Source organism: Octopus sinensis, linkage group LG1 (assembly GCF_006345805.1).
Source record: "Octopus sinensis linkage group LG1, ASM634580v1, whole genome shotgun sequence".
In the NCBI taxonomy this organism is placed as follows: Eukaryota; Metazoa; Mollusca; class Cephalopoda; order Octopoda; family Octopodidae; genus Octopus; species Octopus sinensis.
Window position 1 is genome coordinate 107,569,356 of NC_042997.1, and position 23,507 is coordinate 107,592,862.

At 37.9% G+C, this 23,507-nt stretch overlaps 1 protein-coding gene across 1 annotated transcript in view; it reads left to right on the forward strand.

The window, feature by feature from the left end:
• Positions 1-23,507, forward strand: part of LOC115213270 (calbindin-32) — a 172,871-nt gene that overhangs the window by 85,065 nt on the left and 64,299 nt on the right. Inside the window, exons 8-10 of the mRNA XM_029782204.2 lie at positions 506-551; positions 2,815-2,871; positions 22,783-22,854. Of these exons, the coding sequence (XP_029638064.2) occupies positions 506-551; positions 2,815-2,871; positions 22,783-22,854 (175 nt within the window). The remainder of the gene's footprint in view (positions 1-505; positions 552-2,814; positions 2,872-22,782; positions 22,855-23,507) is intronic.

The following is a 23,507-nucleotide window of genomic DNA, read 5'->3' on the forward strand; positions in this document are numbered from 1 at the left end:
ACGAGTTCAATTCTGCCTTTGCTAAATTACTAAATTTACCAATCATAGAGGGATGATCGATTCTAGCAAGCATTTGTAGGCGGTGGTTGTGTGTGAGCTGGCAGAATCGTTAGCACGCCGGGCGAAATGCTTGGCGGTATTTCGTCTGCCGCTACGTTCTGAGTTCAAATTCCGCCGAGGTCGACTTTGCCTCTCATCCTTTCGGGGTCGATTAAATAAGTACCAGTTACGCACTGGGGTCGACTTAATCCGTTTGTCTGTGCTTGCTTGTCCTCTCTGTGTTTAGCCCCTTGTGGGTAATAAAGAAATAGGTTGTGTGTGAGTGTATTTATGTGTGTGTGTGGTGGTAGTTGGGGGTGATGGTGGTGTGTATGTATTTGTGCATAAGTCTTTTGAGAATGCAACGCCGCTAGCTTTCATCACTTTGTCAGTTTCGTTGCTGTTTATTATAAAATTTGTTTTTATTTTGTATTTTTTAATAAATTTATTTATATTTATTTTCTAGGTTGCTTCCAGTCAAAGAAAATTTCCTGTGTCGGCCCATATTTAAAGTAAGAAATTAAATTAAAAAATGATTTGAAGATAAAATATTTTGAAAGATTTATTAATGCCAGGAAACACATTACATTCATTTCTGAATTGTATTACTTATTAAATAATTAATTGAGAAAGTAGTTAATTAGTAAAGGGAAGATTAGTTAGCGTAATAGTTTGAGCTATTATTTACAAATAGTGTTTAAGCAGTTTACAGTTGGTGGAGATATCGTTGAAAATTTTTGTACAACTGACTGATTTACAAAGGATCGAAACAAACTTACGGACAGCAAACTGATAATTATACATGCACACACACACACACACACACACACACACACACACACACACACACACACACACACACACACACACACACACACACACACACACACACATACATGCATACATGCATACATACATACATACATACATACATACATACATACATACATACATCGCTAGGGTTTTGTATTTTCTGCGAGACTTTCGTATCGTCAGCGTAGCAAGCAAAAGCGGTTATCTGGGCAGCTGAGGACATATCTGAGAGAGCCACTATGAAAAGCAGTGGTCCCAAGACAGCGCCCTGTGGAACACCACTCACTAATTATATATATATATATATATATATATATATATATATATATATATATATATATATATATATATATATGTGTGTGTGTGTATATATATATATATATATATATATATATGCACACACACATGCATGCAAGCATACATGTATTCATATTTTATTTATATGTATGTGTGGGTTTGTGTATGAATGTATGTATGTATACACACACACACACACACACACACATACACACTATCATATATTTTATGCGACATATACTATTTAATGAGAACGCAAGAACTTCAGTCTCCATGCAGCATTTCTTCTTATAAAAATAATCTGAAATTCTAAAAATCCTGATTCTTTAAAATGGAAAATTACTTGGAAAGTTGGACTGAAATAATTAGCTTTGTTCCTCAGCAGTAACTAATTAAGGCAACATTAAGTGAATATAAAAACAGCAGACTGACAGAAAGAAAAGAGCTCTGAAGTGAATTAAAGATTGGCGAAATCAGACGTGGTCTGCGAGACTAGATTCATTTTTTTTAAAGTTCAAATATGGATATGATTGAATTACGAGGAACCTGATGTCTTGAGCAAAACCTTTGTCAGAGAAATCTTAAAAAAACATTTTTAGTCTTTTCTTTTTTGGCTTTATAAATTTTGTCATTGTACTTCTTTCAAATCCTTTTGTCTTTCATTCTTTCAAGACGATAAAACGACTGCAGGCCTAGAACTCTGTGACAGTGAGTAAAAGAAGAGTGTAGGCTTTTCTGTTGTAAACTATTCTACTGTGGAATATTCTATCAACTAATTAAGTAACAATTAACTAGAGCTCATTCTCAGACGAAAAATTTATCGAACTCACGAAATATTTATTGTAAAACCGGAAACGACGGAGAAAAGATGGCTTCTGGAGTTAGAAATAAAATAAAAAATATCTGTCATTGTTTTAACATTGGTCACTCCTTCCTTCTATCTTTTCATTTTTCTCTCGCTCGCTCGCTTCTCTCAACTCTCTCTCATTCTCTCTCTCTCTCTCTCTCTCTCTCTATCTATCTATCTATCTATCTATCTATCTATCTATCTAATGTCTTATTTCCTCTCCGAGGAAAAGGGATACACATGATAATATTTATGGCTATACCTAGCCAGGATCTGTCAACTCTTGTCCTTTATTCAAAATGGACACAGTCTTCTAGTCTTAGATTTAGTAGTTGATAAAGAGATAAATGAATTAGAAATGAATTTCAATCCCTTACAACCCTATGGCCCCACCATGCTCCATGCGATTCTTGGAAGTTGTATTCTTAGCTACAATAGCGACAACATGAATTTCTTCCAGCTTCTTGCTCTGTTAAAATATTGAGAGTGACTTCCAAGATTCAGCCAGCTATGCCATTATTAGACGGTCCAATGATTAACTAGCTGGCCGATACTTCGAAGTCACTGTTAATACTCTTTTTGTTAAAGAGTAATGTATATGTACACATACACACAAACACTCTCTCTCACTCTTATACACTCACTCTCTCTCTCTCTCTCTCTCTCTGTTACACTTTTTTTCTCTCTCTCTCTCTCTCACTCACTCTCTGACAAATATACATACAATATTCTTTCATTTTTCGCTTTTGATTGTGTTAATGTTGATGATGATGACAATGATGACGATATTCACAATATCCTGGTTGTTTTCATTGAAGGGAGACAAAGGATTTACAAAAGATGATCTGGATCACGTTTTTGCTTTGTACGACAGGGTAAGTGACTTTATCTTTTCTTCTCTCTTCAGACTACTTAATGTCTACAAGAGCTTCACACACCCCGTTTTAATATTTTAGAGATGTTACCAATTGCTACTTTCGGTCCTGATACATTGTGGGATAACATAGTTGAAAGCTAACAGACTGTCATTCGTAATAGATATAGAAACACCCTTTGTGCTGGGTTATACTGAAGTTGAACGTTTTAATCAAATAAAACGATTGCTTTTCAGTTTTTCTTTCTCATTATGGCAATTTATTCAGATAAAATTTGAAAATACATCAACAGTGGGTAAATTTGATGACAATTCGATTCAAATTCAGAATGGACTTATCTTAGAAAACTACTTGCTTAGACTTTCCTAACTAAATTCCCAGATTCAACAACAAACATCCATTCCACCCGCCCCATATCTTTATCCATATTCCATGTTGTATCAACTACAATAGTTAGTGTCAGTAGAATACGGTTCTTTTGGTAGATTCCAGTTGCAATCCTGAAAAACATCCATCAAAACAGGGTGAAGACATGGAATCTTTTGACAGACATTATAAATATCAGTTCGGGACAGTCGGTTTATATCAACAAGAAGATATTAGAGAAATAGAGAATACCAAACGAGTTCCCTATGGATACCGTATTTATTACAACGAGTGGCTTGTAAACGTATCTAACGAGCGAAAGCGAGTTAGATACGTTTACAAGCCACGAGTTGTAATAAATACGGTATCCATAGGGAATGAGTTTGGTATTTTATTTATTACACACGAATAAACGACCATATTTTATTAACCCAATAACTAAATTCTTCACATCGTGTTGAAGCGCGCATGAATACAGCTTGATTTCACGTCAGTGACATCACAATGTGTAACTGTAAAAGATGTCATGCCGCAGGAAGATAGTCCGACTTTATAGCGCTAAGTTTTCAGGTGAAATGACTGATAACTGATGACTGTTTAACATTTTGTTAACATTCAAGTTCACGTTCAAGAAATACATAACACAGATTGAATCTTCAATAACTTTAATAATACTCAAACATGTTTTCGAGTAGCAATGTCAGTCAGAGTGAATGAAGTTCAGTTGTAACTTATGAATGACAAAAGTAGTGCCGTCACCGTGACCTCGGGTCATCACCATGGATTGACCAGTCAGAAGCAGCGCTCGCAGTATCTGACATATGTTAGATACCAAAAATATCTCAAAGTGTTCTCACTCACATGTGTGTAATAAATAGAGAATACCAAACGAGTTCCCTATGGATACCGTATTTATTACAACGAGTGGCTTGTAAACGTATCTAACGAGCGAAAGCGAGTTAGATACGTTTACAAGCCACGAATTGTAATAAATACGATATCCATAGGGAATGAGTTTGGTATTTTATTTATTACACACGAATAAACGACCATATTTTATTAACCCAATAACTAATTCTTCACATCGTGTTGAAGCGCGCATGAATACAGCTTGATTTCACGTCAGTGACATCACAATGTGTAACTGTAAAAGATGTCATGCCGCAGGAAGATAGTCCGACTTTATAGCGCTAAGTTTTCAGGTGAAATGACTGATAACTGATGACTGTTTAACATTTTGTTAACATTCAAGTTCACGTTCAAGAAATACATAACACAGATTGAATCTTCAATAACTTTAATAATACTCAAACATGTTTTCGAGTAGCAATGTCAGTCAGAGTGAATGAAGTTCAGTTGTAACTTATGAATGACAAAAGTAGTGCCGTCACCGTGACCTCGGGTCATCACCATGGATTGACCAGTCAGAAGCAGCGCTCGCAGTATCTGACATATGTTAGATACCAAAAATATCTCAAAGTGTTCTCACTCACATGTGTGTAATAAATAGAGAATACCAAACGAGTTCCCTATGGATACCGTATTTATTACAACGAGTGGCTTGTAAACGTATCTAACGAGCGAAAGCGAGTTAGATACGTTTACAAGCCACGAATTGTAATAAATACGATATCCATAGGGAATGAGTTTGGTATTTTATTTATTACACACGAATAAACGACCATATTTTATTAACCCAATAACTAAATTCTTCACGTTTAGTTGTAACTTATGAATGACAAAAGTAGTGCCGTCACCGTGACCTCAAGTCATCACCATGGATTGACCAATCAGAAGCAGTGCTGTCACCGTGACCTCGGGTCATCACCATGGATTGACCTATCAGAAGCAGCGCTCGCAGTATCTGACATATGTTAGATACCAAAAATATCTCAAAGTGTTCTCACTCACATTTGTGTAATAATAACTTATTTCTGGAATCTCTTCTGACCGTACATCGACAAAAGTGTTAAGAATTCTTTCTCGAATTAGGAATAGGCAATCGCCCACGTTCATTCTCTGGAAGTTGCTGCTTAGAAAAATACTCTGAACACGTTTCCTATCTCGGAACAAATTCTGTTCCAGCCTAATCCTATTTTTTCTATTGTAAATTTTAAAATATAGTCACACCAGTATTATTTATTTGTCTTCTCTCTCTCTCTCTCTCTCTCTCCTCTCTCTCTCTCTCTCTCTCTCTGTCTGTCTGTCTGTCTCTCTGTCTGTCTCTCTGTCTGTCTCTCTGTTTGTGTGTCTGTCTGTCTCTCTCTCTGTCTCTCTCTCTGTCAGCTATCTTGTTTCAAGTTCCAGTATAATGAAACTGATGCGTATGAAACTACAAATGAAAACGAAGCTGTGGCTATAATAGATGACTTTAAGGCGGTGAGCTAGCAGAAACGTTAGCGCGCTGGGCGAAATGCTTAGCGGTATTTCGTCTGTCGTTACGTTCTGAGTTCAACTTTGCCTTACATCCTTTCGGGGTCGATAAATAAAGTACCAGTTTCGCACTGGGGTCGATGTAATCGACTTAATCCCTTCGTCTGTCCTTGGTTGTCCCTCTATGTTTAGCCCCTTGGGGGCAGTAAAGAAATATATAATAGATTACTTTTAGGAAATGGCGAGCATTTTTACTTCAAGGTTATTTTATTTTGCTCGCTGATACACAAACAATCTCATTTATATTTAATCGCAAAAGTAGAGGAAAAACGATGAATACTCCAGATTTCTCCCGGCGTTTGCGTGTTTAGATGCGAAAGTTTTCAAAGTACTTCATTGTCTTCCAAATATATTCTCCGTGTTTAGGGTTTTAACTTTAGCCGACTCGTAACTACACCATTAGCAATAGTATTTAACCTTCATTTTCTACGCTGGCATGGGCTGGGCGGTTTGACAGGATCCGACAGCCGCAGGGCTGAGTGAAGCTCCATTGTCAGTTTTGACATAGTTTTTAGGGTTTGGTGCTCTTCTTAACCCCCATAACACTGTGTATTGGGTGCTTTTTGGTGACATCGGCTCTGGTAAAGTTGCCAAGTAAGTTGCAAAACGAAGAAAAGAAAAGGTAAAAGTGTCATCGATACTACTGATATTACTTACTTGTAGTTGCGGCCTCATTCACCCAGCGTGGGTTGAACTGCCTCCAGACCAACGAGTTTACAACGTCACTCACGAATAGCGACGGCCGGCCCCATCATTCCAACAGGCAAGTAATGCTTCTGTCTGCAGCCCAAAAGTCCAACTTTCAAATTTGACAAATGCCCCACTGCGAAAGCAAGCACATCGGATAGTGCGGACATCGTATCAGTGGTCGTCATTTGTTGTTGCGGTGTCGAGGTGATGTTTGGAGTTTCAGAGCGAATACAGATTCACATGTGGTCCCTAGTCACATGTATACACACTTTGGGACCGTGTGATCTGTAGATCACATCTTGCCGTCGACTATCGGCCGTTGCAGAAGATTCGTTGACCAAGTCACCGACGATTATAGAAACAGACATCTCCTGGGTTTAAAGCGGGTGTTACACATGCTAGTTAACCCATAGCTGGGACCCTAACACGTGCTACTACTCCGGGTCAGAGTAGACTTGGGGACAGTTGTGGCTAAGAGGTGGTTCCATATTCCTTAAAACCCGGGAACTCGTGGCCCCACTAACGGATGCAGTTTAAAGTCATACCCAGGGGCACCAATAATAGATATGAGAGGGTGTTCAGAATGACAGCAGACAGGAGAGGTGTTAAAGACAAGGTATCGCCCAGAGGGTAGGGAGAGATAACTGATGGCAGAGAAAAGGGGGTTGATCGGTGGGAAGCAGCATGGACAGGTATGATAATAAGAATGAGGGATGGAGTTTGAAAGGAAGTGGTTCCAAGAGGAGAAGGGGGTAACTGATAGTACTAGTGGAGTGGGGAATGATATATGCTCCAATTCTGCTCTCAAATGATTACAGCAGAAGAGTAATGGAAGTTTGGGTGTTATGAAAATGAGATTTGAAAGAATGTTTGACGTGGAGAAATTAAATACAGGGCTCAGCAGAATCATGATGCTTTCATGGTCTCACTTTCGCCGTGGAGGACGGGTTTTCTGGAGCACAGCAAATCGCTATTCATCTCGATTCTATATCAGCTCTACTGCGAGACTCAACATCTTCACTACTTCATCTCGTATCTTTCTAGGTTTTCCCCTTCCATAAGTTCCATCCTCTTGAAGAGATTGCTTCTTTATGCAGCTGTCCTCATTCATACGCATCACGTGACTAAACCAACACAGTCTTTCCTCTGAGACACTATATCTGATACCTCGTATCCCTTTTTTATCTCTTAGCAGAGCAACAAAGCAGACTAGCTTGTTGAGTATACGGGACACCCTAATGGTGATTCCATTACCGAAGATGTAACAGCGGCTCAACAACTGAAATTTCTTCTCATTTAACAAGTATTAGGGAGGAATCACTGAAGAATAAATAAATGTTACAAATAAAAACTTCTAGTTTTATACATTATGAGATACTTTAGCTGAAGACTGGCTGCCATTTATCCTGGGACATACTGCAATTGAATGCGTTTACCGAATAAAGCAATTGGCTCCCATCTGTCGCTTCTGACGGTGACAAAAGAAACCATTGTGTGTTTTACGAAACTCCTCTATTATTGAGTAACATTTAAAAAAGAATCATTGTATAAAATGAACTCAGCATTAACCATAGAATACTAATCAATATGATATCTGTTTGCAGTGTGGTTCTATACCATTTTGTGGTACCAATTTAGAGTTAGTTATGTCTTTGGGACTCAAGACAAGTTTGACGATTATTTGCAAAATCTTAGCCCTTTGTTTGGTATTCGTCAACCCAGTCGACTCGTGCTCCCAACCCAGTCGACTCGTGCTCCCAACAGTGAACAAGGTTTGTAAATTGATATTAATAAAGATTCAAAAGTTTTAGCAGAAAATGTATATTTTCGATATTCATACAAAAATCTGGTCTACAATCTAAGCCAGAGAAAGTAGTCTGACTGAATAAACCTGGAATTAGGCTCACCACACCTCATACGGTTTCCATAATAAATATTAAAACTCTGCTCTGTTGCCATGTAATTTGTTACCAATTTCACAGAATAAAATGTTTCCCCTATAACAACACGTTCAGCAGATTTGAACTTGCAAGCCATAAGCTGTCAGTCTAACACTATATACACTCATTCAGCCTGATACTATACACACATACCCAGTCTAATGCTATAGATAACCACAGCCAGTTCATGAGTATAAACATATCACTTTATATATGTATTAACTAGAGGCTACTGGAACAGCCTGGGTCGGAACTCAACGGAAACAGACAGTTTATGTTTTGCTTAGCCAAAGGAACAAGGATCCTGAAAAAAGCCGCTCAATCCAAGTGCTTTCCTGAATACACAAACTGAAACTTTTAGCCGATACTCTTATGACATAAAATGCATTTTCGAAATGTGGTCTTCTCCATTTGCAGACTGGAGAATGAGAAAACGTACACAAACTGACCCATCTCGGACACAATTGAAATGGTTCAAGGGGAGGTAACTTTCCCCCTCTCAGAATGAGTTTTTCGGGTTTTTTTTTCTCTTTTTTTCACCACAAAACTGACTAAGACTGCTTATTTATCTCCATTAGCAAAGAGGCTATATGCTTCCGACAAGCAGGTCTGATGACTCACCTATATTGCTAAGTGCAATAGTAGACGTGAAACGAATGGTAACTGTCTGACTGGTTACATGCCATATCTAATGATATATCACTCGACTACAAATATGTGTCTCTTATATTTTTTAATTATTGTAAATCTTCCACTGAGGAGGGAGCCGGTTTCCAACAAAGATACAAGGCTCCATCTTTGGGATTTAGTAAACACACACAAATTTACATTTGGAACTTAAGAAAAGTCTTGCATATTTTTATTGTTCCACTCACAGACTGGACCTGTACGAATCAGTCGGTCAATTTCTCTTTCTGAAAATCCCAGTTTATCCAGATTCTCTTTTAAGCAGTTACTAACAATTATCATTGGTATGAATATGAATTCATAGTCTGGATATAGAAACTGGAGGTTTCGAAGCAGGTGTCCATAGATATCCTCTTTTTCTTCGATGTTCAAAGGGATATTTATATCTGCAGGGCAGCTGACCTCCATGATAGTACATACATATGGCTCTCTGTCCCAAACAACAATATCCGGCTTGTTATGCTTACATTTGACAGAAGTTTTGATGGGAATATTCCACCAGTATTCCTTGAGTTGGTGTTTATGAATGTATTCCATAACAGAGGGATTTTCTAAGTTTATTTCAGCACAGTCTTTTTTGCGGATGGCATTGTAAATTGTTTTAGCAACAACATCATGCCGCATAGGGAGGTAGTACCGTGACGACATTTTAGGACAACTGCTAATCACATGCGTGATGTCTTCCACAGAAACATGACATAGCCTACACATGCTGTTGCACATTGGGATTACAAGAGCGTCATTGTCTCTCTTGTTCACCAGGTGCTTTGTGGAAATCTCCTGTTCCTGGATTGCAAACATCATGCCACATAGGGAAGTAGTACTCTGATGACATGCGTAATGTCTCCCACAGAAAGATGATGTATGTATGTATGTATGTATGTATGTATGTATGTATGTATGTATGTATGTATACGTACAGATTTGTATGTTTTGATTTATGTATGTATTCCCATGCATATAGTTGCGTATCTAGACATACTCACATATATTTAAATGATGATAAACTTCTAGAAAGTTTTACAGATTCTTACAGTTCCAGCTTCGTATTAGCTTCCTCCTTTCTGGTTTTGAGAAGCTTAATTTCTCAAGATTGATATTTAGGCAGTGTGTTACATATCCCAGGGCCTCAATAATTACAGGTGTAAACATCAACTTGTAATCTGGATAGAGTAACTGCAGATTTCTCAATAGTTCAGTATAGGTGTTCTCCTTTTCACTGATCTTCACCTTTATGTTAACATCCGCTGTGCAGCTAATTTCCACAACTGTGCACAGTTTCTCTTCTCTGTCCCAAATCATTATATCAGATCTATTGTGTTTACATTTTATTGATGTTTTCGCTGGGACATTCCACTAATACTACTTTTTATTATGAGTGACTATCGCTTCCACCATACTGTGAATTCTTATTTCTTTGTCCTTGAGGTTATTCCTTCGACGGATCCCATTATACAGTGTCCTAGCTAGAACATCATGTCTCATCGGTAGATAATTGGTGATGACATTTTCGGGCAACTGCTTATGATGTGAGTGATATCTTCAGTGTAAACTTCACAAAGTCTGCATCGATTGTTAAATTTTACTGCTTTCTCTGCATCTCTGTCCCTTTTGTGTGTCAGGTATTTGGTTGATATTTCCTGTTTCTGGATTGCAAACGAACAGCCTTCTAAGTGGGAGGTAGTAATCTGGATATTGGTGCATGATTGACTGCTTTGATGATCTATGCTACTATCATCTCTGAACTTTCTACTAACATATCAATGCATAGTCTTCTGCTCATATACGCTCATCCGTTCATCTGATGATATGCTGTGGTAGAGTTGTGTGGCATCTTTGGGCAGGTATTTAAGGTCATCAGTCAAGGAATGCTGTTGAAGGAGCTGCCTTCCAAGTTTTATGATGTTTATCAGCCTCATATATGCAAAATTGGTCAAGGGATGCACTTTGACATTTGGTGGTTAGAAGTTGTTACCGAAGGGATATGATGCGACATTCAAATGCATTTTGGATCGATGTCAAGCCTCTGCCTCTTTGTTTTCAGTTTAAGTAGAGACGGTCTACATCACTGCTTATGTAGAAATTATGTCTGCTTGTTAGTATTTCCAAGGTTTTCACCTCAATGGCTTGGATCTCATCAAGCGTCCAGTCAAGCAGTTCAAACGCTGGTATGTTTACTGGCACTGCAAACACATTGTGGGCCACTGTTTTATTGAATGCAGAGAGTTCTGAGGTCCAAAATTTCTTTATTCGGCTGTAATATTCTTTAGTAACACGTATTTTGTTACAGGTGCCATTGTAAAATATATTTTCATCCAGCCTTAGACACCTGTAACATTCTTCATCAGATGATATACGGGAAATGGTCAGGTCAATGATGGTTTACAGTTTTCCCTCTTTTTGCAACCCTATAGCAACATTTATCCTGACCAAACTTCAACTCTAAGAACTTTGAAAATGTTGTAACCAGGTCAAGGCTCTTTTTCATCTCGTGCATATTCTTTGCATAAAGTTTCAAGTCATCCACAAAGAAACAGTGTGTAATTTTGGCATTTCTGCTTCCTTGTGAACCAGTGAGATATCCTTTAGATTTCCTTAACATGAATGACAAGGAGTTTACAGAAAGTATTAACAACATAACAGAGAGGCTGTCCCCTTGGAATATGCCTCTGTGATTACTGTATTCTATCGGTGATAGTACAGTCACTCTTTACGTTTAATTTCAAAATGGTGGTCCACGATGAAGTCAAGTCAGCGATGGTTTTGACTATGTTCACTGGAACTTCAGCAAGTTGAAAGGCTTCTAGCATCCATGAATGGGGAACAGAATGAAAGGCTTTCTTGCAGTCTAGCCACATTGAAACTAGGTTCCTCCTACGCTCTCGCACCTCTGATATCACAGTTTTGTTGATTAAAAATTGCTCGGCACATCCACAGACTCCCTTCTTCCCAGCTGCTTGTTCTGCTGTGATAATGGTATTGGTTTCACAATGGTCCTGGAGGAAGAGATTTAAGCACCGCCTGATTGGCGCCCGTGCCGCTAGCACGTTAAAAACACCATTCGAGCGTGGTCAATGCCACTGCCGCTTAACTGGTCCCGTGCTGGTGGCACGTAAAAAGTACCATTCGAGAGTCGTCGTTGCCAGTGCCGCCTGACTGGCTCCTGTGTCGGTGACACGTCAAAAGCACCATTCATGTGTGGTTGATGCCTGCACCGCCTGACTGGCCCTCGTGCCGATGGCGCATAAAAAACACTCATTACACTCTCGGGGTGGTTGGTGTTAGGAAAGGCATCCAACTGTAGAAACTTTGCCAGATCAGATTGGAGCCTGGTACAGCCTTCTTGCTTGCCAGCCCTCAGTCAAACCGTCAAACCCATACCAGCATGGAAAGCGGACGTTAAACGACGACGACGACGATGATGATTAGATTTTGGCATGCAATTGGCCGGTAGTTGTTTTGCCATGTGGGTGGTTCTGCATTTGGGGATCAATTTTGTCTCTGGCAGAGCTAACCAGTGTGGTATGCTATTGTTCCCACTGAGAGAGAGCTTGCTGGTACAGGTTGATGAGATATGGTCGGTAGAGGGTTAGTCTCTTGAACCAATATCCAACAATCAAGTCTCTTCCAGGTGCTTTTTCCATCCTGAAGTTTCTGGATCACAGTTACAAGGCTATCACCATCAGTGCTGTATGTTTTGGGTGTAATGCAGAGGCAATAACTTCGGATTTCCTCCAGTCACAGAGCGTCTTGATTAAACTCTTAGTGACTTCAGATTTTCCTCTAGAAGGGGTTTATGTCTTCTCGTGAAGGAGCTTCCGTGATGTTCACTGCTCCACCTCTCCTGTCTCTGTATACTGCTGCCTAGTTCTGGTTAATTCTTTCGGTTGTTATCTTCTGATGTCGGAGTTTCTCACTAACAGCTTTTAGCTCCCGTTTGAGATTAATCAGTTTGCAAGTGAGTGTCTTCTTTTTGTTGTCTCCAAACATCATTTCTATCTCCTCCACTTTTTGTTGGTGAGATGTATAGTGATTTGCTTGTTTGAACGCAATAAACACCATCACAAGGCTGATGGTCTTCCGTAAACCAGTCATCTTTTTCTCTGTCTTCAAAACCCATAACGATACTTTGTTGTTTCGGTTTTGTTCACCTTTTGAATGTCATTTATGTACTGCTTTGCAGTTGTAGCCAGAGCATCTGTCAGACAAGCGTTCATCCGCCAGAATGTCGGAACATTACACTGCTGTAAATATTCCTCACCAATTTCGTTAACAGCTTTTAATACCGAATCTGATGGGTTTTAATGCCATATCTGGTGGGTTTACTTACTTTGATAGCGAATATTCTCTCCTCGAGAGAGTACTCAAAACCAAAGTAATTTTTTCTCAGAAAATTTGTATGTATGTAAATATGTATGTATGTATGTATGTATGTATGTATGTATGTATGTATGTATGTATGTATGTATGTATGATGTATGTATGTATGTAAATATGTATGTATGCAAGTATGTATGTACTATGTACGTACGTACGTATGTATGTAAGCATGTATGCATGTATGTATGTATGCAAGTATGCAAGTATGTATGTACGTACGTACGTATGTATGTATGTATGTATGTATTATGCATGTATGTATGTATGTATGTATATATTATGTCAGATCACTTTCGAGTGCTACTGGTAACATGTAACCCAGTACAACCTGTTGCATGGTCGCGATGTCGGCGACTAAACCGGCAACCCCACCAAGCTTGCTTGGTGAGGAGGGTGTTTATTGGTCACCCTTCGGGATGAAAAACAAAACCCGTCAAAGGGCGGAGGAACTCTTGAGAGTCAACAGCCATCCAATAAATGTCATAAGGCTGTATCATGCGCGGGGACATAGAAATAATCGGACTGAATACCCGATCGCGCGGTTAAACCATTGGGAGTGAAGGACTCCCAGCCTTTGTTACGGTATCCTTCTAGGAGAAGGTAACTCAGGTAACTGGGATAACTCCGACATAAAACCTGCGGCTCAGTGGTTACCGATGATGTTGACTTGTTCTTATTTTCGGATTATGGCTGCTGTTGCTTAGTGAGTGGGATTGACTCAGTGCACAGCCTTTCCTCACTTAAAAAAAAATCTTCTTGCACAGCCGTTGCACGATAACAATATTGATTAAGCTTCGTGCAATGGCCATACTAGATAACGAGGTGGCAGCCACCATGTATGTATGTATGTATGTATGTATGTATGTATGTATGTATGTATGTATGTATGTATGTATGTATTTATGTATGAATATATGTATGTATGCAACTATGTTTGTATGTACGTATGTATGTATGTATGTATGTATGTATGTATGTATGCATGTATGTATTATGCATGTATGTGTGTGTGTGTATGTATGTATGTATGTATGTATGTATGCAAGTATGCAAGTATGTATGTATGTATGTACGTACGTACTATGTATGTATGTATGAGTGTGTGTGTGTGTATGTATGTATGTATGTATGATTTTTCTTTGAGTTTAGTTAAAGTTCTTGAGAGAGTTCAAGCTAGTTGCCAACAATGCAACTAGACTTTTTCAGTTAACAAAGTTCCCATCATCATCATCATCATTGTTTAATGTCTGCCTTCCATGCTACAATGGGTGGGACTGTACCACAAAAGCCAACCAGGCGGAAACCTGCACCAGACTTCTGTAACTGTTTTGGCAGGATTTTTACAGCTGGATGCCCTTTCTAACACCAACCACTCAGCAGAATGAACTTGCGCAGGAGAGGTCAGTTTTGGCAAGGTTTTTTACACCTGGTTGCCCTTCCAAACACTTTACAGTGTGGGTTGGGTGCTTTTAAGTGGCACCTGCACTGACAGGGTCACCAAGTACGTGCAAGACAAAAACTTTTAAGAGTGGACGAGGCATTGAAGGGGGTGATGATGCAAAGGTTATAGTGAGCCAGATAGTGTGTAAAAATGGATATAGATGTTAAACAGCCCTTGTGTAAGTTTCAAATGCTTACGCACCATATAGCTAGTTCGGGCACGGAAGGAAAGCCGTAGTATTTAATAATAATTATTATTCTTTTCCTTAAAATATTAATACAAAATTAATATACAACATGGACAACAGACGTTAAATGATGATGGTGATAATGATGATGATGTAAATTAGTCAATGAATCTAGGATTCTTCCCCCTCCCCCATATCTTTTAATATCTAGTTGCGAATGCCACATGTAAATTTCATTTGTGTATGCAATTTAGACCTATTCTTGACTGATGTTATTTAGGACAGAAAATATTCTCTCGGCTGCAGCTGAAGAATGTGGTAATGATAGGAGCTGAAACATAAAGCATGACAGGACCGGATAACGAACTTCATCTCCACATTTTTCCTTAGAAATTTTATACCAATAATCTTTTGGTTTGGTAGCTTCAGTTATGTCATTGTTATCTTGAAGTTTAAGTTCTCTCCATTCTTTATTAAGAGTTTCAATCTGACTCTCCTGAACAATATTTGGAAATTCGCATGCCAGAGGAACAATTGAACTTGGACCATTGCAATCACGAATACTAACTGGGTCTGGTGTCTCTAGAAGCTTCAGACTACGGAAGAAATTATGTGCAAAGAAACGCTGAAAAAATTCCTTCCCAAGGCGCAGATAAAAATTTAATGCTTTCACATGAAATTGTTTCAGTCCAGTTGTATTAATAGATGAAGCTTTCTTTATGTAGATGCTTTCAACTTTTTGCTCCTCTCTAAATTTCAGTTACGGAAAGATACACCGATGAATCATTGATGTTAATTTCATGTAGCTCTTATTTTTTCACAATTTGTTTTTAAACAAAATTGCCAAATATTCCCTTATTAGTACATATAATAGATTTGTGCATTCTATAGCTTTCTGATTGGAAAATCTAAGTTAATGATATCTGGCAAAATATATGCTAAAAATGCATAATGCATCTCTGTGATTAGATTTGTTAATGACCTCAGCACATTTGAAGCTGCACAGTTGTTATCTTCAATGGCAGCAGTAGTAAAGAATAACAGAAGAGCAGGCCACTGTTCTAGTATTCTTTTGACAATTTGTTCTAAAGGTAACCACTTTGAACAACTTCTCTTGCACGTTCAGCGACGTGCAACCAAAAGAATACCTTCCATCAGGCATTTGCTGTATTCTGAACGCCTTACTTCCCTGGGCATGGACACATTGAAACTCCGACGTCTGGCAGCTGACTTGGCAGACACCCAAAAAATTATTAACCATCTTACAAACAATAATTCTGAGCACCTTTTCAAACTCCACCCGTCTAACACCCGTGGACATATTTACAAAGTCAGAAAACAGCACATTTTTTCACGCTGGGAGTTACTGAAGCATGGAACAAACTGCCGGCATCAGTTGTTAGTTGTCGGAGCACTGCATCCTTCAAAACTTCCATGCTTTCTGAGATTCGCCAACACTACACCTGATTTTCTCCCCTCCATACACACACAAGCATGTATCTGACTCATACATTGTTCGCTTTCCAGACATTTATACATTACTGCATATACTTTATACGCACTTTCTGACAAGTTGTGGTACACATGAGCACTGTATACAATAATTTCATTATTATTATATATTATTATTATTATTATAATTTATGAGAACCTGTTTGAGTAAATGCCTGAAATTATTCATATTCCTGCAGTCTCTTTGGGCTATTCGAGAGGAATGAGTATATGCTTCTAGCAAGTTCTTCTATGCCTTTGATGCACAGATATGAATAGAGTGACAGACACAACCTTGAATACAGAGAGAGGGAACTTTGTTCTCCAGTAATGCCCGCACACCTCTCTTCTGTCCCATCATTACACTAGCATTATAACTTTTCAAAAAGGGTCTCATTTAAAGTGAAGAATCTTTCAATAGAGGAAACAATTCCATTAGCAGAGCAATCCTTGGCTTCCAAAAGAATTAAAATAACTATCAATATTTTTTTGAGTGCTACAATCATAAAATCTGGCGAAAAGAACAAGATAGGTTTTGTTTTTGTCCTTACATCAGTAATTTCATCAACAATTAATGAAAACTTACATTTTTTAACTGTTTAATGAGGTTTTCAAAGTAATAAGGACCTAAAACATTTTTATATATTTGAGTAGTTTTGGTTCTTGCACATTTAATATCTTTAGTTATTTTGGAATCAGGACATGCATTCTGAATTAGTCCAGGTAAATGATCCATAAGCAATGTTCTACAATGAAAGAACAAAGCTTAAGCTGGGCAGCTGCTACCTTTGTAATATGAACATAAGAAGTTGGAGGCTGCAAAAAGTCGGTCAGTTTTCCACTTTATTTTCTGAATTAACATTTTTAACATGTCTATCCGTTTTTTCCGTGCCTCTCCAGATGAGTTACACTGCTTTGAATTTCACAACAACAAAATTTCCAGTATGCTCTTTGGATATTTGTTTTACTTGATTCTAACCAAGATGAAAATCAAGAATCCAATAAGAGTTTGTCCGATAATTTATGATTATATTGTTTAATTCTTTTGTTTGTCGGAGTTAAACCGAAGTCAATTTCATCACTGCTTTTATCTTTCGTATTCTTGCTCATCATGAGGATTATAACTCACTCGTAATTGATAAATGTTCAACGAAATAGTAAGGAAAAACTTGACACTTATGTATAAAACATGTTACTGACTGCATTAGAGGCGGAAAGCCGGCGATATTGGATGGTACGTACGATACACGGATTGAACACGTTCTATATCAACTAGCTACCAATTAACTGCATCGCTATAAAATGTCGGGAAATATATTTTGATATAAAATGTGATGTATTTATTGTTACATTGTTCACTTACATTGGCGGTAAACTTATTTTTTTACATAAAGTGAAAAAGTTATTGCAGCGTAGTATCAAAAGTATTACTGCACACCAAAAGTACCAAATTTGGTACAATGGTACCAGGTTCTGCAAGCACGTGCCGGAGTAGTCAAGCAGATGTGCGAAAATTGCAAAATCCAAGATCTCACTCAGGATATGTTCAAATCACTTATCTTCGTGCAAGGACTTATACCATCTGAAGATAGAGAAATTCGGGCAAGAATTCTCTCGAAAATGGAGCAAGCGAACCAGGATTTATCTCTATAGTCCATTGGAGCAGAATGTCAGACTATGGTAAATCTTAAACATAATGTGAAAAAAATACAAAATAAAGACTCTGCAAAAATTCAAGTGTATCGTCCTGGGATAGTGTCAGGCCCCAATCCGTGTTATGGTCGTGGAGGCCTACACTACAAAAAGGATTGTCCGTTTAAAAACAAAAAAGTGCTATAGTTGTCAGAACCTGGGACACAGAAGTTCTCGTTGTAGAACAAAACTACAGAAGGTTCTAAGGTGTTTTCAGCGGAGTTCTAAGTTATGACACGCGAAGCTAAATGATTTATTGTGGATAATACCATCAATCTGTTTGGCACAGACTGATTAGAACTATTCGATTTATGGCACCTCTCCATAAATCTTTACTACAATAATATAAATAGTTGTCCTGTAAAAAACAAGTCTATGTAGAAAGATGGAAGCCTATTTTCAAATAAGTGAAAACGCTACACCAGTATTTAAAGCAAACAGAAAAGTATCGTTTGCGGCAATTGAAACCGTAAATGAAGAGTTGGACAGACTACAAAAGAATGGAGTCATCCAAAAAGTGGATTACTCGAAGTGGGTGGCACCCACGGTATGTATTAAAAGAAATTAAAGTCAGGCTGTGTGCTGATTTCTCTACAGGATTGAATGATTGCTTAAAAACACATCACCATCCACTCCCGACTGCAGCGGAAATTTTTTCAAATTTAAATGGTGGAAAAAGTTTTTTTGTAAATTTGGATCTTTCTGAAACCTATTCACAGATAAAAGTAAATGAAAAATGCTCAAAGTATTTGACAATAAATACGCACAGAAGATTATACAGACACATACGATTTCGTTTTAGATTGAAAGTTGCAGCAGCAATATTCCAACAAATCCTGGATACCATGTTATCTAATTGTGAATTTGTAATCCTGTACTTGGATGATATTTTTGATCAAGAGTAATTCTCATAAACAGCATGTGGAACACGTAAAAGCTGTGTTTAAAAAAACTAAAGTTTTCGGGTTCACTTTGTGTGAAGGAAAATGCGAATTCTTTTACCCCAAATTAAGTACTTAGGGCAGACGCAATAAGGAATATGCCTGCGCTGACAAATATTCCAACTTTACAAGCATTTCTTGAGTTGGCACACTTCTACATTCCTAACATGCACAAATTAAGAGCTCCATTGAACGACTTATTTAAAAAATGGATTAAAGGGGAATTGGTCCACTAAATGTCAGAACTCTTTTGAAGAAATAAAAAAATTCTAATCTCAGACTTGTCATTAGCACAATACGATCCCGAAATGGACATCATCGCAACGTCTGATGCTTCCGAGCATGGATTAGGTGCAGTTCTACTTCATAAATACGAAAACGGAAATACAAAACCAGTGGTTCGCGTTTCGCGCTCGCTAATAGCAGCAGAGAAGAGATCTAGTCAAATTGAAAAGGAGGCCCTAGCAGTTATTTTTGCAGTTAAAGAATTTCACAGGTTTCTGCATGGCAAAAGATTTTTTTTTTTTTTTGCAAACAGGCGGTAGACCTTTGCTGTCGATTTACGGGTCTGAAATGAAAGCTGTAGGTGATAAGTATGTTACGAAAATATAAGAAGCTTTAAAAATATAAACAGAATAAAAATTCAGATGCCAGTAGATTTTGAATCTGTGACGATATTCTGATGTATTTCCAAAGAGTGGCGGTTCCAACAACATTACAAAAAATTGTATTGCAACAATACACCTTACCGCACACCAAAAGTACCAATATTTGGTACCAATTTGGTACAATAGAACCAGGTTCGGCAAGCCTTATTTCAGCGAAGCATACTGGCTTCATTTCTTTCAAGTCTTCTCATTTCTTTCAAGCCTACGTATGTTTCACTGCCATGCAGTATAGCTGTTCGCATACAGGTGTCAAACAATCTGACTTTCACTCTGAGAGAGAGGCCCTTTGTAACCAGCAGGGGTAGGAGCTATCTGAACTTTGTCCAACCTAATCTTATTTTAACTGCTACGCTTTCGGAACATCCACTTCCACTACTAACCTGGTCTTCTAGATCCCGGAAGCTATCTACTACCTCTTGCTTGCCTCCCTGGAAGTTGATGGAGTCTATTTTCCGCACATATACCTTCCATATACAAAAGATAGTTTCTCTGTTAACCTTCCTTTTATGTTGCTGCACTTATAATATATCCAAATCTTACACTGGGTGCATCTTATGGAGCTTCTACCTGCACCTTTTCTACAAATTGAGCAGGGTCATCTACCTGAGAGGATTTGTAATTTGTCTGCCTTTCTACTTACTATAACTTTGGGTTTTGCTAGGTTAACTCTGATTCTAGACCTTGTTTCCATACCTGGAACTTCTTCTCTACCTCAGGTAGTGATTCAGCTATAAGCGCAAGGTCATCAGTATAGAGGAGCTTCCAGGGGCAGCCTGTCTTGAATTCCTCTGTTATTACCTGGAAGACTATGATAAACAGGAGGGGGCTGAGCACCGATCCTTGGTGAACCCCGACTTTTACCTTGAATTCTTCGTTGTACTCGTTGCCCACCCCCACCTTACTGGTAGTGTCCCTGTACAAGGTTTGTACAGCTCTCACCAACCACTTGTCTATCCCTCGAGCGAATTGTTGATTCAAGAGCATCAACGATATTTGGGAATGTATTTTAAATATACGAAAGACGCTGAGCAGCTCTAGTGTAAACTAAGCTTACGCACCATATAGATAGCTGTGGTAGTGTGTATTTATACATGTATGTATGTGTGTGTATGTTCTCTTCTGGTCTTAATCAATTAAATTCTTCCTCTGCCGAAGGAGCTGGTTTCTAACAAAGATACAAAGTTCCATCTTTGGAATGTTGGTAACAAAAACAATGTCACATTTTAAACCAGAGAAAAGTCTTGTACAGTTTTACTGTTCCGTTTACAGATTGTATTTGCAACGTGCGAATCAGTTGGTTGATTTCTTCTTCTGAAAATGCAAGCTTACCCAAACTAACAGTTAGGCATTTGCACCGAAAGCCAAGTGCTCCGGTTATTATCGATATAAATGTAAATTTGTAGTCTGGATATAGAAGCTGGAGCTTTCGAAACAGTTGTCCATAGTTATCTTCTGTCTCTTTGATTTTCAAAGAGACACTCACATCAACAGGACAGCTGATCTCCATGACGGTACATATCTTTTCCTTGTCTGTCCCAAACAACAACATCCAGCTTGTTCTGCTTACACTTGACTGATGTTTTGATGGGAATGTTCCACCAGTATTCCTTGTGCTGGTTTTTGTGTGCGCATTCAATAACATGGGGAATCTATATTTATTCCAGGACAGTCGTTTTTCCGGATGGCATTGTATATTGTTTTTGCTTCTCACATGTGTGATGTCTTCCACAGAAATATGACACAATCAATAGTTACGGTTGCATCTTGCAACTCCAAGAGCTTCACTTTCTCTTTCAGTGGCAATCTCCTGTTCTTGGATTGTAGATGCATAGCCTTCGAAGAGTGATGTTATGTAGTGGTCGTGAGTCCAAGAGATGCTTCACTTCATGTCAATGTTATTATCTTCTTCAAGTTTTCGGAAAACTTACCCATGCATGGGTTTTTTTTTTTTGGTATACTGAAGGTTTCACGTCCAGGTCATCTTTGACGTTTGCTAGTTCACCTTAATTGGAGTCGTATGGGAGGTCATCAGGAAGAGAGTACTTCCTAGGGAGTTCACTTCCAACATGTAGGATATCCTTCACTTTCCAGCACTAAATTAATGTATTTATTTTTACTGTTGTTGTTTAGCAAATGCTTTCTGAGAGAGACTATGTGACATTCGAAGCCCCCACCTCCTTTGTCTCTTCTTAGGTAGAGCCTGTCGATATCACTATTTCTGTGGAGATTTCCATGTGATATTAGGATATTGCAGGTTTTAATATCTATGGAATGGATTTCTTCTACAGACCGGTCAAGTATCCCAAATGTTGGAATCAGCACTGTTACTGCAAATGCATTGTGGGATACTGTTTTATTGTAAAAGAAGTGTTCCAATTGCCATATTTTTCTTAGTCTGGTATAATATTCTTGGGTCACTCTATCTTTACTCATAGTACCTTCGTATGATATATTTTCGTCAATGCTTAGGCATTTGCAGCATTCTTTGTGTGGGACAGGAGAGATAGTCGAACTATTGATGCACAGGTTTGGGGTCTGGGGGACTGGTTTTGCCCATTCAACAATAAAATATGAATATTTCTTTTGGACAGATTCCATTCTTATATCAGCTGAAAATGTTGTTATTAATTCCAGCTGCTTTTTTGGCATTGCTGACATTTTTAGCGTAAATCTTGCAGTCATGTATGTATGTGTGTGTGTGTGTGTATGTACGTATGTATGTATGTATGTATGTATGTATGTATGTATGTATGTATGTATGTATGTATGTATGTATGTATGTATGTATGTATGTATGTGTTGTGTGTGTGTGTGTGTGTGTTGTGTGTGTGTTGTGCCTGTGTATTGATAGATGGATGGATGAATTGATGGATGGATCGGTAGATAGATAAATGGATGGATGGATCGAGGGATCGATCGATAGATAGATCGATAGATTAATCATCTTGCTACTATTTCTCACATTTTAATATTTTTTTTTTGTTTTGTTTTGCAGGACAAAAATGGCAGCATTGAAAATGAGGAATTACATGGATTTTTAAAAGACTTAATGGAACTGATTGAAGAGGTAAGGTTATTTAATAGGAATTACATTATTTTTAGGAATTTTAAAGATATCTAAATTGTCAACTCTTTTAATTACATTCTTAATTATATATTACTTAACACATTATGTAATGGCATAAATTATGTGTATATAAAAGTAGTCATCCTGAATCCTTCAGTTTGGATTAGGACCTAAATTAGTGAGAACCTTTGAGCAAGAACTGAAATTCTATGATTCCAATTCTCCTCAGATTCTTCTCAGTACAGAGCTGTGGAACAACTTACCAATTTGGTAAATATTTTATAGTGTTTTGTAGCTTAAATGTTTTTATAAGTCGTTTGAGAGAGAAACATGTTTCTACCTGATCACACAGAGAGAAAAAATGATTTTAGAAACTGGACTTTCTGTGTTGGGTGTGAGGAAATAGGGAGATTAGAAATCTTTATAATTCCATTCAATAATAAACTTACTGAAACTCATTCTGTTAAGGAATGGCCCAAAAATCATTGAACTAATTCAGTTTAAACTGTCTTAAATTGATAAAAAGAAACTGTTTATTAAAATATATATTTAAGAACAATACTGTACATCTTATTGAACCAAAGCTTAAAGTTAAATATAAAACAGAGGCAATTTGTTTCTACCAGATGAAAGAAAAAATCTATCTACCATTA